Consider the following 18,767-nt stretch of genomic DNA (forward strand, 5'->3'; position numbering starts at 1 on the left):
TAGTATATATAATATTTATTATATCTAACTAACTAAGTTACTATTAAATATTTATTTATTATCTATAATATATAATACATATATTTATATATTTATAATTCTTACTCGGTCGGTAATATAAAAAAACAAATTTAGTTTTCTACCAGGTGTCGTAGTAAACCGTAGTGGCGCTAGTATCGTTAACTTGTAGTACAATTACCACATGTTTCATTCATTAAGTTCACGTGTATTAATGGTTAAGTTTTCTCAATTAAAAAAATAAATATAAAAATAAATATGAAATTAAAAACGAAATCAAGAAAGAAGAATGAATTGTGTGATAATAACGATGATAATAGTAATGAAGAAAATATCATTGACGTTTCTGCATGGAGTGCACTTGGTACACCAAAGGAAATAATAAAAGCATTATCAGATGAAAAATTTTATACACCTACAACAATACAATCATTAACATTGCCACCAGCAATATTTGGACAAAGGGATATTCTTGGTGCTGCTGAAACAGGCAGTGGTAAAACTTTAGCATTTGGTATTCCTATTTTAAATGGTATCTTAGAATTAAAGAAGAAACATTTAAAAAAGAAACAAGATGATCAATTGGATAATGAAAGTGATGAGGAAGAATTGGAACATTCCAATGATGAAGGTAACTTACATATATATTTAAAGAGCAATGAGTTAATGTAAACATAATATCTAATTATTTGAATGTGTTAAAGATTCTGATGGGAATGAGAGTTCTGAAGAAAGTGAGGAAGAAATAGAAGAAAATTTTGATAATGTTGAAGGCATTGGATGTGTACGTGTGATACACAATGTCAAAATGATGGATGAAGAAAAAACAAGTACTTCACATAAACCACTTTATGCATTGATATTAACACCAACGAGAGAATTAGCTATTCAAGTAAAAGATCATCTTGTTAAAGCAGCTAAATATACTGATATTAAAGTAAGAAATATTAGATATATATATAAAATAAATCAATACTTCAAATGGTTTCTATAAATTACGATCAACATATTAAATCTAATTTTAATTATCATTCGCAACAGAATCAATAATAAATCTTATCATTAATGCAGATTGCAGTTGTAGTTGGTGGCATGGCTGCTGTTAAACAAGAAAGACTTTTAAGTAAAGGTCCTGAAATAGTAATTGCAACTCCTGGAAGATTATGGGAATTGATTCAGCTTGGTAATGAACACCTAAATCAATTGAGTTCTATTAAGTATGTTTCTAAATATAATCCAATTAATTTCAACATATATAATATTACTGTTTGTTTTCTTTTAATTTTTATGTAATATATCATTTCGACAAGTAATTGATACTAATGTTTAATTTTATTATCAGATATTTGGCTATCGATGAAACTGACAGAATGTTAGAAAAAGGACATTTTCAAGAATTGCAAGATATAATAGAAAGAATTAATAGAAATGAAAAGAAAGCGCATAAAAGAAAAACTTATGTGTTTTCTGCTACGTTAACAATGGTTCATGATATTCCTGATTATTTACTAAGGAAAAAGAAAAGAAATGAAAAAAGTAAAATATTCAAATTAACGCCTGGTCAAAAATTACAAAAGATTATTGACATGTTGAATATAAAAAATCCCAAAATTGTCGACATTACCAGATCAACTGGTAAACAAGCAAATTATTGTTCATTCACCAATTATGTTACTTATTAAAAAGTAAATTATATAATATTATATTTATTCTTATGATTATTCAGGTACTGCTACGAATTTGACGGAATCTAGAATTGCATGTACATTTGATCACAAAGATTATTATCTTTATTATTTTTTAAAAAGACACAGTGGACGAACTTTAGTATTTTGTAACAGTATCGGTTGTGTCAAACGTTTGGCAACACTTTTTAATATATTAGAATGTAATCCTTTACCTTTACATGCTAACATGCAACAAAGGCAACGTTTAAAAAATCTTGAAAGGTAAGAATTAACATAGGATGATATGATTAAATATAACTCATTTTCATATGAATCAAATAATATTTTAGATTCCAGGATGATGAGAATGGATTATTAATAGCAACAGATGTAGCTGCTAGAGGATTAGATATTCCTAGTATTGAACATGTAATACATTACCAAGTTCCAAGGACATCTGAGGTATATATATATATATTAATTAATTAATTAATTAATACTTCAACTCTTTCATACGTTCAATTAATTTTAACTCTACGAAAGATAAAGTAGAGATTATTTGATATAATTATGTAACATTTTCCTATTATTATTAACGTTTATATAAAAAAAAAAAATGATGATGATGATTGGCTTATTTAGGTGATATTTATAATAAACTTAATTAATTTCTCTAATAATTATTGATGTAAAAATAAAGTAATGTTTTATTTTATTTATTTATTTTTTTTTCATTTTGGTTAGTGAATGGCACAATTTTTTATTTTATATATGTATATTGTGAAATTGTGTATTAAATAAATTTTCAGAGTTACGTTCATAGAAGTGGTAGAACTTCACGAGCTGGTAAAGAAGGAATAACAGTTCTCATGATGGAACCATCAGAGAAACAAAATTATAGCAAATTGTGCCAAACTTTGGGTCGAAGTAAGAAGAATTATAATGAATGTTATTATATATATATATAAATAATTAAATCATTATTTTGATCTTGTAATTATTCTCTCTCTTTTTTTTTGTAGCTGAAGATATACCTACATTTCCGGTGATAGATAGACTGTTAATGGCTGTAAAAGAAAGGGTTGATATTGCTAGAGAAATTGATAGTTTAGAATTGAAATGTAAACGAAATAATGTGCACAAAGGGTGGTTACAAAAAGCTGTAGAAGATATGGATATTATCTTAGATGAAGATCAGCTGTAATAATTATTACTTTTTCTTCTTCTTCTTTTTTTTCTTGTTGTTGTATTTTTCAATGTTGTTTTTCTTAATTGTGTATTTTTCTAATTATTTTTGTTTTGTTTTGTTTTGTTTTAGTGAAACAACGATGGAATCAAAAGAAATGGCTGATTTGCGACGTTCGTTAAAAGCAAAGAGAAATAAATTAACGTCACTTTTATCAAAGCCATTATTTCCTCGAGGATTTTCTGGAAAATATCCTGACACTAATATTGATTACAATTTAATAAATCAAGCCAATTCAAAGGCAGTCGATGTAATGAAACAAGTTATGAAAGAGAATCCGAAGAAACGAAAAACTATGGCCGATTCTATGAAGAAGCAAAAACCGATGAAGAAGAAAAAAATAAAAGTATAGAATTACAAATGTATACATGTATAATGTACAAAGGATTAATAAAAAAAAAAAGAAAATAATAAAAAAATAAAAAAAGGAACATCGACAACACTTATTTGTCATTTTCATATAAATAGGTGATAAAAGAAAATGATGAATAATTTTCATTGATGTTATTTTTAGCTTTGATCATCATTCATGAATTATACAAAAATCTGATTTCTTTCTTTTCTTTTTTTATCTTCCTTTTTTTGTAATTACATCGATTACGATTTGTAAATAATAATTTTATAATATGTAATGCGCGCCGCCTGTTTATTTTTTTAAAGGTAGCTATTCTTACAGTTAATACATATGGTAAAATATTATTTACAACAAATTATATCAGACATGTTTTGTATTAAACTTAACGTTTAAAGAAAAATTCCTCCTCTCTTTCTTTCTTTTTTCTTTCTTTTTTTTTTACGCAAATATGATACAAATTGTAATATGAAATAACTAAGAAACAAAAAATAGAGTACGACGATGATCGGTGCGATATCGATCAAGAAAAGCACAGCCCATCTAAATATTTTCTAAACGACACACAACTTTCCTTCTCTGATATATAATTTTCATTTCACAGAGAACAATTAATTAATTATCACTTTCAAAATATTGTATTGTAAATAACATCATCTTCTGTGCTAATAATTGAATCTATTTGATCATTAATTATTATCGAATTGATATATCTTTCTTTACGAATTGGATTGTTATGTTCTTCCACCAATGGTTGATGATCATTACCCTTAACGATAATTTTAATACTAGCCATTACATGACTTCCAGGACAGTTTTGTATCTGTACGGTAGTATTATTGTCACATATTTCAGCATAAATCTCATCAGTTTTAGGTTTTGTTGGTTGTGGAATTGGTGGTAGAGGGGTTAAACTATCACGAACGCGAGAATAATTCGGTTGTAGTTCAACATTCGTTGGTGGAACCTCTAATACACTCGTTGAAACCGATCTTTGTACAGGTTGTTTTGTATTAGAATCATTACGACTCTGTCTAGAGGTAGTTTCCGGTTCCAAACTGGAGTAACGTTCCTGAGTTGATTTCATAGCAACCTCGGGTCTAACTGCAAACGTAAATGACGCCGATTTTTTAGCAGGATTCCTGTTACGACCACCACCACCACCAACTTGTGCAAGTTTAGAGATCCTTTCTAGAAAACCATTTCCAGAATTTTGCCTGGTCCTGCTTCTTTCCCTGACGGTTGTCTTCTTAAGTTGTTCCAAACCGTCCCTCAAACTTTGAAGTATCGGTCTAGTTTCCTGTTTAGGTTTGATCTTCTTCAAATGCATCTCTTTTAAATTCTCCGTGCTTGGATGTAATTTCAATGGTGCCACTCGTGGTTCCGTTGCACGATCTCCGACTGCTCGGCTAAAGTGGAAGAACCAGTTAAGCTACCAACGATGCACTCTCTTTGTACATGCATTTGCGAACGCTTTGCATCTTTCGAATGCATAACGTTCGTCCTCACGTCCATATACGTACGTGACATCGACGTATATGTCGCATTAATATCAACCAGACTTTTGCATTTATGCTAAAGAATTTTGTCACGTATACCACCCCAGCCAAACCCCATCATCGTTTATCTTATTAGATACGAACAGAAATACCTATGCTAAATCTGAATAATTTGTTGAATGGTAATTAATGATTTTTTTTTTTTTTTATTCACCTGCAAGCTGCAAGAAGTCTTTGCATTTTAGGTGATGCCAACAATCTTGCCTCTGACGGATATCCCAAACGTGCTCTTCTCACTCTAGGTGCACCATTACCTGACACTACCAATTCTAACATTTCTGGATTATGTACTGGCCTTTCTGGAACTATACATCCTAAAACAATTGAACCACGGGTTGATGATTCTAATTGCATCAGACCACCGTATTCTCTTGGTAATGGAACCGGTAGTGGACCTGCTATCAGTCGTACCTACAAAAATAAGGTACAAATACATTTTCTTCTCCAATTTAAACAAACAAACAGATAAGTAATTGTAATTGGGGCTTGGTGATTAAATAAGTAATTGAATAATTTGATAATTATACGTTGGGTAGGGTTAAGGGTAGGGTAAACTTACTCTCAATGGTAATGGCCTCCTTGCAAGATGATGAACCTTATAAAGTACTGCATCACTTCCCGTATCTGTACTTCCGTTTTGACAAATTGCATAAAATTCACCCCTAGCTGAGAGTGGTGCAAATACTTCTCGTCCATGTGGATCCAAACATTGGGCGTATTGATCTCTCTCAGAAGATCCACCAGAGATTCCAAAACTAACCGAACTACATTTTCTTGTATCTTGAAAAACGGCTATCAATCGTAGTATCTCACCTGCTCTTATCGTTGTTTTCGTATAGTGAGCACGAAGATTTCCATTTTCTATATTGAAATAAAAGACATGTTTGAAAAGGAACATTTGTTAATTTAAGAGAACGAAAAAATGCAAAACAAAAATTTACCCATTTTCGAATGCGTAAGTGTGTATGCTCTCAATGGGGCAGCCAATAGGAATGCTGGTACACCTGCTCGTACCAAAGATTCAACCCTTCTGTAAACTCTTGCGCTACCAGTTGTATTATTGCCGGATATCACAGAAAACCATCCTATAAAAAAGAAAATAAAACAAAACAAGAAAGAAAAATAATAAAATTAATAATTAATAATTAAATAAATTAAATTAATTTATATTAATAAATAAAAAAAAAAATAATAAATAAAATATATAATATAAAAATAAAAGAAATAATATTTTGTAAAAACCTCCATAAATAAACAATTTGAGTATGAGTCCTATGTATTCACAAGTCGGTACAGTTGAAAAAAAAAAAAATAAAAAATAAAAAAGGATGATTCGAAAAGACACACACAGACACATACACACACATACAAAGTAGTCTCTTCTCGAATTGGTTGGTCGGCTGATCGAAGGTCGGCCGGTTCTTTTGGTCGTTGTTAATTGATTTAAGAATGTCGACTTGATGGTCGAATGCACGTACGCACGCACGCATGCATGCACGTGTGCACACGTGCGTGCATGCGTGCGTGCGTGCCCTTCGTTCTCAACCTAGTCTTTAAGAAACACACGGTTCTCCTCATCCTCTTTTATTCCCAATCCTAAAACTTTTTTCTATTTTTTTTTTCGCATACCACATACCACTTTTTTAAAAAAACGAAAACCAACCCTTCATTTCTTCTATTCTTGTATCGAACATATTTTAAGGGCTAAAATAGAACAAATACATATAAAATGATTGAACATGTTTATGTGTGTGTGCGTGTTTGTTTGTAAAAATTAAAAACAAGAGACAAGAGTTACATTTGAGAAAGAAAATTTCCGTTCCCACGGAATTTTTGATGACACTGATAACATTTTTTAAAATGAATAGTATGATCTTACAAAGAATGAAAGGACGGAATCGGTCCGGAAAAAGAAAATGTGTTGTAAGGGAATAAATAAGTAATCATCCCTTGCACAACACTTACGCGGCCTTCCTTTACTTTCCATTTCTATGCAAGTGAATCCTCCGACAGACATAGTTAACGCGATTGTTTAAAAGCACCTTTTTTTTTTCTGCTCGTAATTACCAAGATCTTAAGTAGCATCCGCTTGGAAAGAAAGAAAGAAAGAAAAAATAAATAAATAAATAATTAACACGGAAAAATAAACTTTAATTTAAGATCGTGCTTAAGTGAAAACGTTGCAATAACATTATTTGCATTTTTAATATTTATTTATTTAATATATAATCTAATCTCTAATCTCTCCAAAAGTAGTATTCTTTACCAATTGTTTTGAAATTTTGACAACAACAACAACAACAACAACAACAACAACAACAACAACAACAACAACAACAACAACAACAACAACAACAACAACAACAACAACAACAACAACAACGTTGCATTCGCATGCAGCTAGCTTTTTATTACATTAATTTATTAATAAATTAATTAATTCATTCAAAAACAAAAGAAAAAGATACTATTAAGCCCAACGCCATCTCTTGGTCAAAGATTTCTCGTTGAATGCGCTAAAAATTTCAACATAACCTAACATTTATCTATACAACCAACCTCATATTTTGACTCTAATGAATCACAGTAACTTGTGACAGAGCACAGCTACGAGTAGTATACATATATATATATATATATGTATATTATTCATCAGATAGGTTGAAACATTTAAAAAATACATTACAAAATGTAATCATTCCCCATAGTTTAATAATACATGTGAAGTTTTACGTTGAAATAGTAATATGGGGAAATAACGTAAGTACACACGAAGGAGTTTACCCATCCGCTACTCATTCGCATAATTTCTCTGTATCCGGTTCCGAAGAGAGTTATAGCTACGTCATAATGACTGTTATTTAAAATCAAGACCTCACGACGGGGACACGGACGAACTGAGTCGTCTTGGGAGGGAAAGACGAGAAATGGACGGAAGGGGTCGAAGGGGACACGAGGAGACAGGTTGAGGATTCCGTCTGGCACACGACGACGTTCTAGTTGAGCATAAAACCGTCCTAACAGAAAAGGCTGGGTGGGAGGAGGGGTAAATACTATTAACAGTGAAATAATAACGATATATCGAATGAGGACATAAAACCAGATGGGGCGAGGGAGGGAGGGTGGTAGGGGGAGGGGGGAAACTACTATGGGGATTTTACGAATGGGGGAATCTTCTTTAAGTACGTATAAACCTCTTTTCCCCTACTTATCCCCTAACTACCAACCCCTCCCCCATTGAATGTTAGTGCTGATAAAGTTAAGAAGTCATTAGAACGTGTAATTTATTAAGAAAAATGCAAATTAACATATTACGCGTGTGTACATGTGCGTTCTTTGAAATGAAATGAAATGAAATGAAATGAAATAAAAGGACAAGGTAAGACAAGGGAAAAGGGAATGGTGAAAAGATATGGGGTTTTACCAGTTTTCAAGAGTATGTGACTGCAAAAGATAAAACGAATACGATATTTGTAAATAAATGTGTACCTTTTATATATATATATATTTTTTTTAGCATACAAGGGTTATGTTGGTCGGATGATACTTTAAGAATGAAATAGTACTTGCTCGGTGTGTCTCTGTGTGTATATTTTACTAAGTAGAAATGATTGGGTTGTTTGCAACATTTATTTTTTACTTCTACAAAATCGTTAAACGTCAACTTTTTCAAACGGATATATTCATTTTAAATATGGAAAGGTTGTTGGTAAAGAAAAAAAAAGAACAAGTATATCCTACTTATAATAATAAAAATGAATAGAATAAATTTCTAAAGGGTGTTAGAGGGAATAAGATAAATAATCTTGGTCTGGTCACACGCAAAGAAAGAGATGATTTTACATGGCTGTATAAATTACTTTAAACTGGAGCCCCTATAAGTCGTTTGCAGAAAAGGATTTTTTAAAGAATGGTGTGGATTTATAAACGAGGAGAGATCATCATCCGGTGATTTGTGAGATATCGTTCATCCTAACACTATCGTTCCAAGTAATCGGAATATTTTCAACCATTCCACTATCTTTCCTAAGTAATTTTATCCTGTTTTAAAAGGTTCAATTTCCTTTTACTTAGATGATACGATATTTATTCTATGTTTATCATTTTAAATACACACAAATTTCTCAAATATCTCATAATTTTATTATACTAACACACCTATTAAATATTCACATTGTATATAACGTGTTTAAATACTTAGTTTTACTATACTTTCAATTATTCAACATACAAAATATTGGCTCTGTAAATTACTAAAATGAAAGAAACTTTTGGGATAACTTAAAATATTGGGTTGCCAATTAAGTAATTGCTAATTTTGTAAAGCCACCTATCTACAGAATCTGCAATTACTTAGTTGCCAACCCAATATTATACATATACATATATTTATATATTATATTTATATTATATATATATACTAGCTGTGCCCTGACATGCGTAACTGTGGCTCATATCTAATAAGAAGACAACCTGTATTAATATACATCTTTATATTCAATTTCTTAACCCCTCTTAACCCTTTAGGGTTAACCTTTATATTGCATTTAATAATACACTTAATATTACTTTTAAATTGATTCATCATAATTAGATATCTCTAGTTAATTACATTTAACCTAAAAAACATTTCTAGCATACCAATAATCAACGACCAGATATTATCTCGAAATAAATTTGGTAAAGGGTTTTTATAGGGTTCTTTTTTTTTCTGCACTAGAGATACGCATCAAACAGGAAGGATTCTCGTAAGAGCGGTTAACTTCAAAGGATCTGCCCAAAGGGGTTTCTTTTTTTTTTTATTCTGTTTGCGTGAAATGTGTAGTTTATATATATGTATATAACGTGCCCTTTCGGGCCCTTCCCCCTCATTCTTACAAAATGGAAGGTATGTAGGAAGTTTTTAGTTCTGGGACCCGCATAACCCGGAATTTGTCTTTTCAAAGCCCTCAGTTGTTCGGGTTGGGACTAGTCTGATATCCAGGAAATTGGGCCCCTGGTATGTCTTTTGAAATTTTTAATAAAAAAGAAAAGAAAAAAGAAATGTAGGAAGGTTTCAAAGGGTCCAAAGAATACTCAAAATACCAAGAGTGTTGGGAACGGTTCGAAACATATCTCTTACACCATCTTATTTTGATTTTTCTTTTATAAAAAGTTCAATCATTTTTTTTTTTATGTATAAATATCTGAAAAAATGAAATTTGAATTATTTTGTGTGATTTTTTTGCAACTTAGTTTATAGGAATTTTTGTTATATTTTTTATTGTTAATTTAAGGATTTTTTTTATTTAGATTAATCTAAAAGTTTCTTGGTTTTGTAAATTTTCGCTAGATGGTGCTGTATTACAATTCAATTATTTCACGTGTTTTTTTTTTTCAGAGTCACATATGACACAACTAACCTTACTTTTGATATTTTTTCGTTTATTACAATATCAAATTTTACTAAACGCGAATTTAATTCACGTGCACTCTTTAAAATATCAATCGAATTAGTTGTCGTGACGAAAGTTAAATCGACCTAGTCCAAATGAAAGCCGCATGATTGCAACGCTAGTTTAAATTCCAACGATGACGCAGAAGGGAAACTGGTCGTTCGTTGTTCTATTTGTTGTATTTGTTTAATCGGTTTAGTCAGAAATCCCGCATTTGGAACGCACAACTGGACTTACTTCAGAAAGACCACCTGAGAATTTGCACTTTTGATCTTTTCATCGTTCAATTCAAACACGTTCTTCTAAATTAATCAACTTAATGAACATTATTTATTCAAAAAATATTAAAAAAGAAGAAGAAGAAGAAGAAGAAGTTAATAAAAAAAAAAAAAAAAAAAAAAAATAGTTTCATATAACAACGACTATTCTTTTGATGAACTTTAACGAGTGCTACGGTCATACACTAAAAGTTTTCCTATACACATGTGCATAATATATATATTTATATATAACATTGATACGTGGGCACACAAGGTAAAGAAATAAAAAAAAGAAAAAAAATAATTTCTCTTTGTGTCCTGGATTCATCGTGAATAATGTTCCCTTTCCATCCGCGTGTCCGCGAATTCATTCGTGGGCGTTAAATAAACGCATTTCCTTACTGCAATTTACTGTTACTACTCTCTCGCGATCTAGCTACATATATACTATATACCCCTATTACATATAAAATATACCATACATAAGCTTGGGTTACGTGTCCATGTGTATATGTGTGTGTCCAATGTATTGCGAGTACAAATTTATGATCGAGTTGTAAAGTTTGCAGCAGTTGTGCAGTCACACCATCAACCCAAGCACGTTGTTGTTACACAATTTGCCTAGCTTGGATCAATTGCATTCAAGAAAACGACGAGATTATCAATTTCACACGTTCCTACGTTTAAATTCTTTTCTTTTTGTTTGTGTGTGTGTGTGTGTGTGTCAAATTCATCAATTCTAAATACATTCAATGATTGTTTTGAATTAACCCAGTCCAGTTCGTCAAAGTGTTGTCACCGTACGAAAGCACAAGTACGCGCGAATGCCGGATATATTCGGCTCTCGTAGGCACAAGTTATCACACAGATGCCGGATATATACGGCGTAGGGTGTTAAATGAACTATTTAATATATGAAATGTATTATTATGTAAACTATGTAATAACTAACCTGGATAACCCTCAGGTATGACAATTTCTGGTCCAACTTTGACATCGTGACGGTATCGATGTATTAATAATGTTGCAGTTACTCTAAGTGATCTCTGTTGTTGTTTGTAAAGTAATACAGGCCTGCCAGTTGTACCTTCAAGTCTGACAACTCTTGGTAATGAAAATCTATCTAAAAATTCTCGAAGTGGCATATAACCACCAGCACTACCACCACCACCACTCGAACCAGAACTACCCTCGGCAGTAGCTTCGCGTGAACTTGGCAAACTTTTCGGTAACGAGGGCATTTCCTCGCTCGACATTGTCGAGAACTCACCGTTCGACGACATACTTTTTACTTTATACATATACATATGTATTAAAAATATTCTATTTCTTGATTTGTTTAAAATCCTATCGTTGAGAAAACAAAATAACCAAAAAATACAAAAAACAAAAATATATAATTTTGTGTTTCTTTAACCTCCTTTTTTAAATTTTATTTTATTTTATTATTTTCCTAAGATAATAAAAAACACTTTTTTGTTTTTTCTTCTTCTTCTTCTTCTTCTCACCACTTTTTTTTTCCTCTTCCTTTTTTTCTTCTTCAATTTTTGTCTGTATATTTCTATCGTAAGAAAAATCGATGATAAACTCGTGGAAGATCGTAATAGAATTGACAAGCGAGAATAATAATAATAATAATAATAATATGTGAATGAATAATAAAAAATAGCATGGTGCCCGATCTCTCGGGCGATGTGTCATTTGATTTTTTTACAGGTCGTATGACCGTACCGTCGTTCCCTGTCTTTAAAAGCATTTCGAATCTCAGCACCTTCACGCCGGTTCATTACCACCACCTTGACAGGAGCGCGGTTGCGCGTTTACCGGTTAATAACAGGTTCGGTTCTCTCTTCTCTTTCTCTCTCTTTCTCTCTCTTTCTTTCTTTCTTTCTTTCTTTCTTTCTTTCTCTTTATACACCTTTCTCTCTTTCTCTCTCTCTCTTTCTATTTCTCTGCTACTTTCTTCGATTATGTCACTCGACTTCTTCTTCTTCTTCTTCTTACACTGCTGCCCATTCACTATCACTTTCCAACGTGTTCTATGGTTTTTTTTTATTCCCCCTACCCCCACCCTTATCTTCTTTTTTTTATTTTTATCTAATATAAAATTAATTTTCTTCTTTGATGTTGATGATTAAAATTAAATGAAACAAATATATATATATATATTTTTTTTGTTCTATCTTTATTTAATATATAATATATAATATTTATATATATATGTGTGTGTGTGTGTATATATATATAATTGTTATATATTATATATTAGTCATTGATTAATGTTGTTTAATCTTCGATGTTTTTGAGATAAGGAAAAATAAAATAAAAATGCATTTTGGTTTTTATTCACTTTATGCTGTAAACTGTTACAAAGTATGTAACAGTGCTTAGTGAAATCTAGGTTCTTATGATTTTAGTATTCGTAGTATGTAACATACGTTTGCTATAAGAGAATTTGGCACGTGTTCTAGATAATTCTTTTTTCCTTTTTTTTTTTTTTATTTGAAATTCCAATAAGGAAGAAGAACACACACTATCTGAGTGTAGGAGGAGGGCCCCACGTATTTTTCTAAGTTTTACTTAAAGTAAACGTAATTATATTATATTAATTACAAACACTTCTTCTACTTATTATATGAAACAATAATAGTTAATACTATTTTACATCCTTTTCTATTATTATTATTCAATAAAGTATTATTTATAATAATTTGGCACGTTATAAATAATTCCTTCGTGATTTTTTATATTCTACATTTATTTTCTCATAAACAATGAAGAATAACACACTCGTCGTTTGGTGATGCACTTTTTTGTTTTTTATTATTATTATTTATTTTATTTATTTTATTAATCTTTTTTTTTTCTGTTGGTGTTTAATCGATCATCGAGATCGTCAAGAATGGAAGATTCTTTTCTTATATTTTCTCTTTATCTATTTTTTCTTTCACATTAGTATTATTATCTTTTTTTTTATCTATACTTCTCCTAACATAATTTTATTTTATTTAAATTTCTTTGTTTTTTTTTCTTTTGTTTTTTTTTTCTTTCATTTGCACGTCAAGGGTTGGTTTATATTCCGTGGTTTTAGATTTCCGTCGAGTTTAAACGATCTACCACCATTGGTACACCTCAAACGTGATTTCTCTCACGTGCTACGTAAGATACATATCCCTTTTTTCCCTTCTTCCTATTCTCGTTCTTACAATTTTATCTTTATACGTTTGTCTTCTTCTCTCGTAGGCCATCAGGGGAGAAGGAAAGGGAAAAGAAGGATTGGTGTATGTTGTTGGTTAACCCTTTAGAATATCTCTGATATTTCCCCCTTAATTTTATTCTTACATTTCGAAGCAAATGATCAATGTAACACGAATATAAAATAAATGAGTTTTGTTATCTAAAATTTGATCTAATTAAATCTTTTTTTTTATATTTATAAATCCAATGAATATAATGATCTATTCATTTTATTTAAAAAAAAAAAAAAAAAAAAAAAAAATACAATAATAAACCAACACAGGAACACAAAATAAAATAAAATAAAATAAAATAAAATAAAATAAATACAAATTACCAACTAGATCTGTAATAATAAAAATAATATGACGATGATGATAAAATATTTGCACTTATTATTAAAAAATATTCTTCAACATTCATCTTTACAATCTTTTCTAATCTTTTTCAATAATAATTATTATTATTAAACAATATTTAAATATATAAAAAATATTATACTATTATTTATTTTTTGTTAATAACATATTATTCAAACCTCATTGAAAATTTGATTTAATGAACTTATGTACGAAACAACGATACAGAAGAAATCAAAGAAGAAGATAAAGTAGAAGAAGGTGAAGAGGAAGAAGGTGAAAAAGGTGATGAAGAAGAAGAAGAAGAAGAAGAAGATGAGAAGAAGGAACCTTTTTCGCGTACTTGAGAATTCAAGAGAGAAGATCCGATCGGAACGGCGGACGCGAAGTCACTGACGCCTTGCACAAAGTGAACCAACCGTAAGAGGTCTGCTGACACCACGACATAGAAAGAAGAATCACGTAGGCAGTTAATATATGTATTAGTTCATATCCCTGATATATATATATATATATATGTATGTGTAAGCACGTATACCTCGTAGGTCTACAACTACACCACCTGAGTATATACACGTGCATGTATATAGATGTGTAAGTATATATATCTCATAGGTTCTACAAACTACACAACCCATCATCACCACCACCAATACCACTATAAACCATTACTACTACTACATAACCACCATTACTACTATTAGGCCACTACTACGTGGACTACACTAATACAATACTACATCACGTCAACCATTACTACTACTACATAACCACTACCATCAACTGCTACCACCACCACTACTGGTACACCATAACCAGTACTATGGGTACTCTACCACCTCCACCTTCACCTCCTCTTTTACCATCTCACACGTCACACTATACTACTACTACTACTACTACTACTATCATACTCAGACTGTACTCAAGCGGAGAACAGTCCTTTGGCAAACTTTGCTTCAAGTCGTCTTCCTCCTCTTCCTCCTCTTTCTTCTCTTCCTTCTCCTAGTAGTAGTTTCTCTACTCTAGTTGGTTGTTGTTGTGTTGTCGTTGTTACTCAACAGAATACGTTGTACTATTATACCACACGTTCAACCTCACGCGCCCAGACGTGGGTTTATTCAATAGAAGGATACCTTCTTCCATTATGTTCGAGAAGCTGTTACCCGCAGAAGCGAACCGCCCTTAATAGTTCCTCTATATATATATATATGTATTATATATATATATAATATAATATCCTCTTGGAACGTAATCGACCGGAATGGAACTTCCTACGAACGTACGCGTGTCTATTTTATTTTTATTTTATTTTAATTTTTTTAATTATATTACTACTTTTTGTGAAAAATTCTTTATATTTTAACTACCCTCAACCCCCTTTTTAATTTTTATTTTATTTTTTTATTAAAGAATGTATCATTTGATCTCGTTACTGTATTACAAATAATTGTTTTATCAATGTTGTTTAATTGTATATTATATAATATTGTTTACATATATATATATATATATATATATATATATATATATATATATATATATATATATATATATATATATATATATATATAATTTATTAAATTATTTATTTCATTCAAGGTTTGATTATACTTTGTATTATTTAGATATATTGTTTGGCGCCACGTTTTGATATATGTAATTTTTTTATTTTTTATTATATATATATATATACATATATGTGTATGTGCATACATCATATACTTCTATGGATAATTTATGTAAATATAAACTGTAAGATTTGATTGCTTAATCGATATAATGCAATATCAAGTTGTAGTATTAGCAAACTAACGTTCAGTTGTGTTCAATGAACGATGAAAAATAAATATTGACTAACAATAAGTTAAATCAATGAAACAAACAGGACATTGTGTAAGAAAAATGATTATTTAAACACAGATCAATGCACTAATGAACTACCCGTTAGTTTCAATTAAAAAACATTTCTCAATTAAAATTCATTCATTCATTTTCATGAAGATATATATATATATAAGTAAATTGTCAAACTTTATTCTAATTAAATTTGAATTTCATTATCTCAAAGCTGTAAGAGACATTTGTTTAATGATTCTTCTTTTCATTTACACTAATCATACTTATTTTATTTTAACCATATATATATATATAAAACTAAGGTTTGATATTTTATTCAAAGTACAATTTGCATTTCATATATATGATATTACGTTAAGAAAATAATCGTATCGTATGTTTTTCTTCAACTATTTTAATTCGATGAGAATATATCGACTAGTTCAGGCACTTTAATGTTTAAGAAAAAGAAACAAAATAAAACCAAAAAAAAAAAAAAAAAAAAAAAAAGTAAAAAATAGTTAAATACTTAACGAAGTTAAAGTTACGAGAACGAGAAAGGTAATAATACTTGCAAATACATGAGAATACTTTTTCAAAACGATATACCGCAAAAGTAAATGATAAAAAAAAAAAAGAAAAAAATCAAACTATCATTTTTTTTATTTTTTTATATCTTTTCTTTGGCTCTCATTTGTATAAGATAGAAAAAGAGAGTAAGATTTCTTGAGTATGTGAAATGTGAAGTTTATTAATATCGTCTCATTGGTTAGTAGCAGCAATGTCTCGGTCCATTTAATTCTATATTTACCACTGTAAAGTACATTTAAATAAAAAGACTAAATAGAATGGATAGGAACTAATCTTGATAAAAGATCAGTCAACAGAATAAAATTGATAGTAATGATGATAATAATGATAATGATGGTAGTACTAGGTGGTTTTGTATCGAAATTTGTTGAAGAAGTTTGAAGGGTTTAAACAGTGTCAAATAAAATAACATTAAATATTATATTATATATTATAATATATTAAATTAAATATATTATATACTATAATATAATTATCATAAAAATAAAAATAAAAATAAAATAAATAATATAAATATATTATATAATATAATATTAACAATTAAATTAATAGGGTAAAATCATTTTTTTCTTCTATAAACTATCTGTATATAAAATAGTTGAAGCAAAGCTGTATACCTAATATTAGTGTATAATATATTATATTATAAATATAATAAAAGATTTTCCCACGAAAGTTGTTGTTGTTGTTGTTGTTGTTCTTGTTGTTGGACAAGATTGTTAAAAAATAATCATAAATAGTACATGTATTTATAAATTGGTAGCCTTGCAAGGACAAGGACGCCATTTTCAATGTAAAAAAAAAAGTTACTAACAATTATTATTACCAAGCATTATGAATCTACCTTATAATGTTCTCTTTTTTTTTTTATATTTTATTATAAAAAGATAACGTCGAGGACAACCATGAAACAAAGGGTTTTGCCAACGTAATCGCGGGAACTTAAGACACATAATTTATGAGAATGAAATACTAGAGAAAAATCATAAGTCTTCGGGTACGTCAAAGTTACTTTCTTGAATTATACGTGGAAACGACAGTTAGTTTGTTCACAACATATAAACATATACATAGATACACACATAAGAAAAAAAAGAAAAAAAATCAAAGAAATGACTTTTGAAGACACTCGTGGTTTTGAATGGATTCAAATTAAAATCGTAAGATTTTTGAGATCAAAATAATGCTAATAAAAATCGTAAAAGTATCGAAAGTGGAAAAGGAAGCTTATCGAGGTCCGCTGTTAACCCGACGATCCTAATCACTTGGAAAAGTGCGAAGAAGGTGCTCGTAAATCCCGTTGGCATACCAGTTTGTTTCTAACCTAGCCGTTCCGTTGGTGAACCTTTCTCACTCACACTCATACATACACAGAGTATATGTTTCTTTCATTTTCTCTCTCTTTCATTATATTCTTCAGCTATTCTCTTTGCAGCAGGAACGACCTTTGGCTAAAAGGGAGGGATGGGAAGGGAAGGAAAAGAAGAGGAAGAAGAGGAGGGGTCCAATTGGATGAGAGAGGAATTCGTATCTCTACTATAACTTCTCTTTTTCTATTTCTTCTATTTTTTTTTCTTCTTCTTCTTCTTCTTTTTATCTTTCTCTTTCTAACACCGACACAAGTATACATACACACACACACATATACACATTGTAAGTATACCGGTGGTGTACCTGGAATTCCATCAGCAGCAGCAGCAGCAGCAGCAGCAGCAGCTCGGCACGGGGCTCGGTTGGTCATCGTCTGCTTACCGAGAACCTTATAGATTTAATTAGACCTTGTGCGAGGTCATATCGATTTCTTCTTCTCTCTTCTTAGATCCCTTTCCACGTGGAATATCAACTTAAGAGAAAGGGAGAGGATCAAGGAAATAAAATCAAAAGGAACATCAAAATAAAGGACCTCTATACACACTGATGCTGATGGTGGTGGTAGTTGTGGTAGATACTCGAATCGTGCCAACCTTTCAGAACATATCGTTCACTAAGGACACACATACATATACACATACATATACTAATTATTTCGATTCCATTTTCAAATTGCACAGGTTTCGATCTCATTCTTCTTCTCAATGAGAAAGATTCTTGTTCAAGACTTTTTTTTTTGAGTCCAATGTTTCCTAAATGTCTACTGAGACTATTTCAAATTATTAAATAATAAATACACGTGCAAATATGAAACTTAAGTAAGGTAATAATAG

At 30.3% G+C, this 18,767-nt stretch overlaps 2 protein-coding genes across 4 annotated transcripts; one reads left to right on the plus strand and one right to left on the minus strand.

Moving 5' to 3' along the window:
• The first annotated feature begins 168 nt into the window (after positions 1–168).
• On the plus strand, positions 169–3,361 carry LOC107066461 (ATP-dependent RNA helicase DDX24). Its single transcript, XM_015321101.2, has 9 exons — positions 169–649; positions 723–955; positions 1,090–1,235; positions 1,361–1,653; positions 1,745–1,967; positions 2,036–2,147; positions 2,495–2,612; positions 2,708–2,885; positions 3,004–3,361. Exons 1-9 carry the CDS (start codon positions 277–279, stop codon positions 3,281–3,283), a joined length of 1,956 nt encoding a protein of 651 aa, XP_015176587.2. The 5' UTR covers positions 169–276; the 3' UTR covers positions 3,284–3,361.
• A 340-nt stretch (positions 3,362–3,701) lies between these two features.
• LOC107066466 (uncharacterized) lies at positions 3,702–18,465 on the minus strand. 3 transcript variants are annotated; one of them, XM_089173799.1, is made up of 6 exons: positions 12,269–12,656; positions 11,490–12,098; positions 5,784–5,927; positions 5,402–5,703; positions 4,997–5,253; positions 3,702–4,692 (listed from the first exon to the last, which is right to left on the minus strand). In XM_089173799.1, the coding sequence occupies exons 2-6, from the start codon at positions 11,842–11,844 to the stop codon at positions 3,912–3,914; spliced, it is 1,839 nt and encodes a 612-aa protein (XP_089029925.1). In that variant the 5' UTR covers positions 11,845–12,098; positions 12,269–12,656; the 3' UTR covers positions 3,702–3,911. The 3 variants fall into 3 exon arrangements, with proteins under 3 accessions (XP_089029925.1, XP_089029949.1, XP_015176600.1); XM_089173823.1 differs by lacking the exons at positions 11,490–12,098; positions 12,269–12,656 and adding an exon at positions 18,238–18,465; XM_015321114.2 differs by having other exon boundaries at positions 11,490–12,656.
• Between the last annotated feature and the right edge of the window lie 302 nt (positions 18,466–18,767).

Source organism: Polistes dominula, unplaced genomic scaffold, assembly GCF_049000335.1.
Source record: "Polistes dominula isolate Pdom_NZ unplaced genomic scaffold, Pdom_raw_medaka contig_29, whole genome shotgun sequence".
NCBI classification, from domain to species: domain Eukaryota; kingdom Metazoa; phylum Arthropoda; class Insecta; order Hymenoptera; family Vespidae; genus Polistes; species Polistes dominula.

Excerpts from the sequence above, each read along its gene's own strand:
- LOC107066461 (XM_015321101.2), top strand. The coding sequence starts at position 277 with ATGAAATTAAAAACGAAATCAAGAAAGAAGAATGAATTGTGTGATAAT. Across the intron at positions 1,968-2,035 it reads CGTTTAAAAAATCTTGAAAG|ATTCCAGGATGATGAGAATG; the intron begins GTAAGAATTAAC and ends ATAATATTTTAG. Across the intron at positions 2,148-2,494 it reads AAGTTCCAAGGACATCTGAG|AGTTACGTTCATAGAAGTGG; the intron begins GTATATATATAT and ends ATAAATTTTCAG.
- LOC107066466 (XM_089173799.1), bottom strand. The coding sequence starts at position 11,844 with ATGTATATGTATAAAGTAAAAAGTATGTCGTCGAACGGTGAGTTCTCG. Across the intron at positions 5,704-5,783 it reads ACTTACGCATTCGAAAATGG|AAAATGGAAATCTTCGTGCT; the intron begins GTAAATTTTTGT and ends ATTTCAATATAG. Across the intron at positions 5,254-5,401 it reads GGAGGCCATTACCATTGAGA|GTACGACTGATAGCAGGTCC; the intron begins GTAAGTTTACCC and ends TTATTTTTGTAG.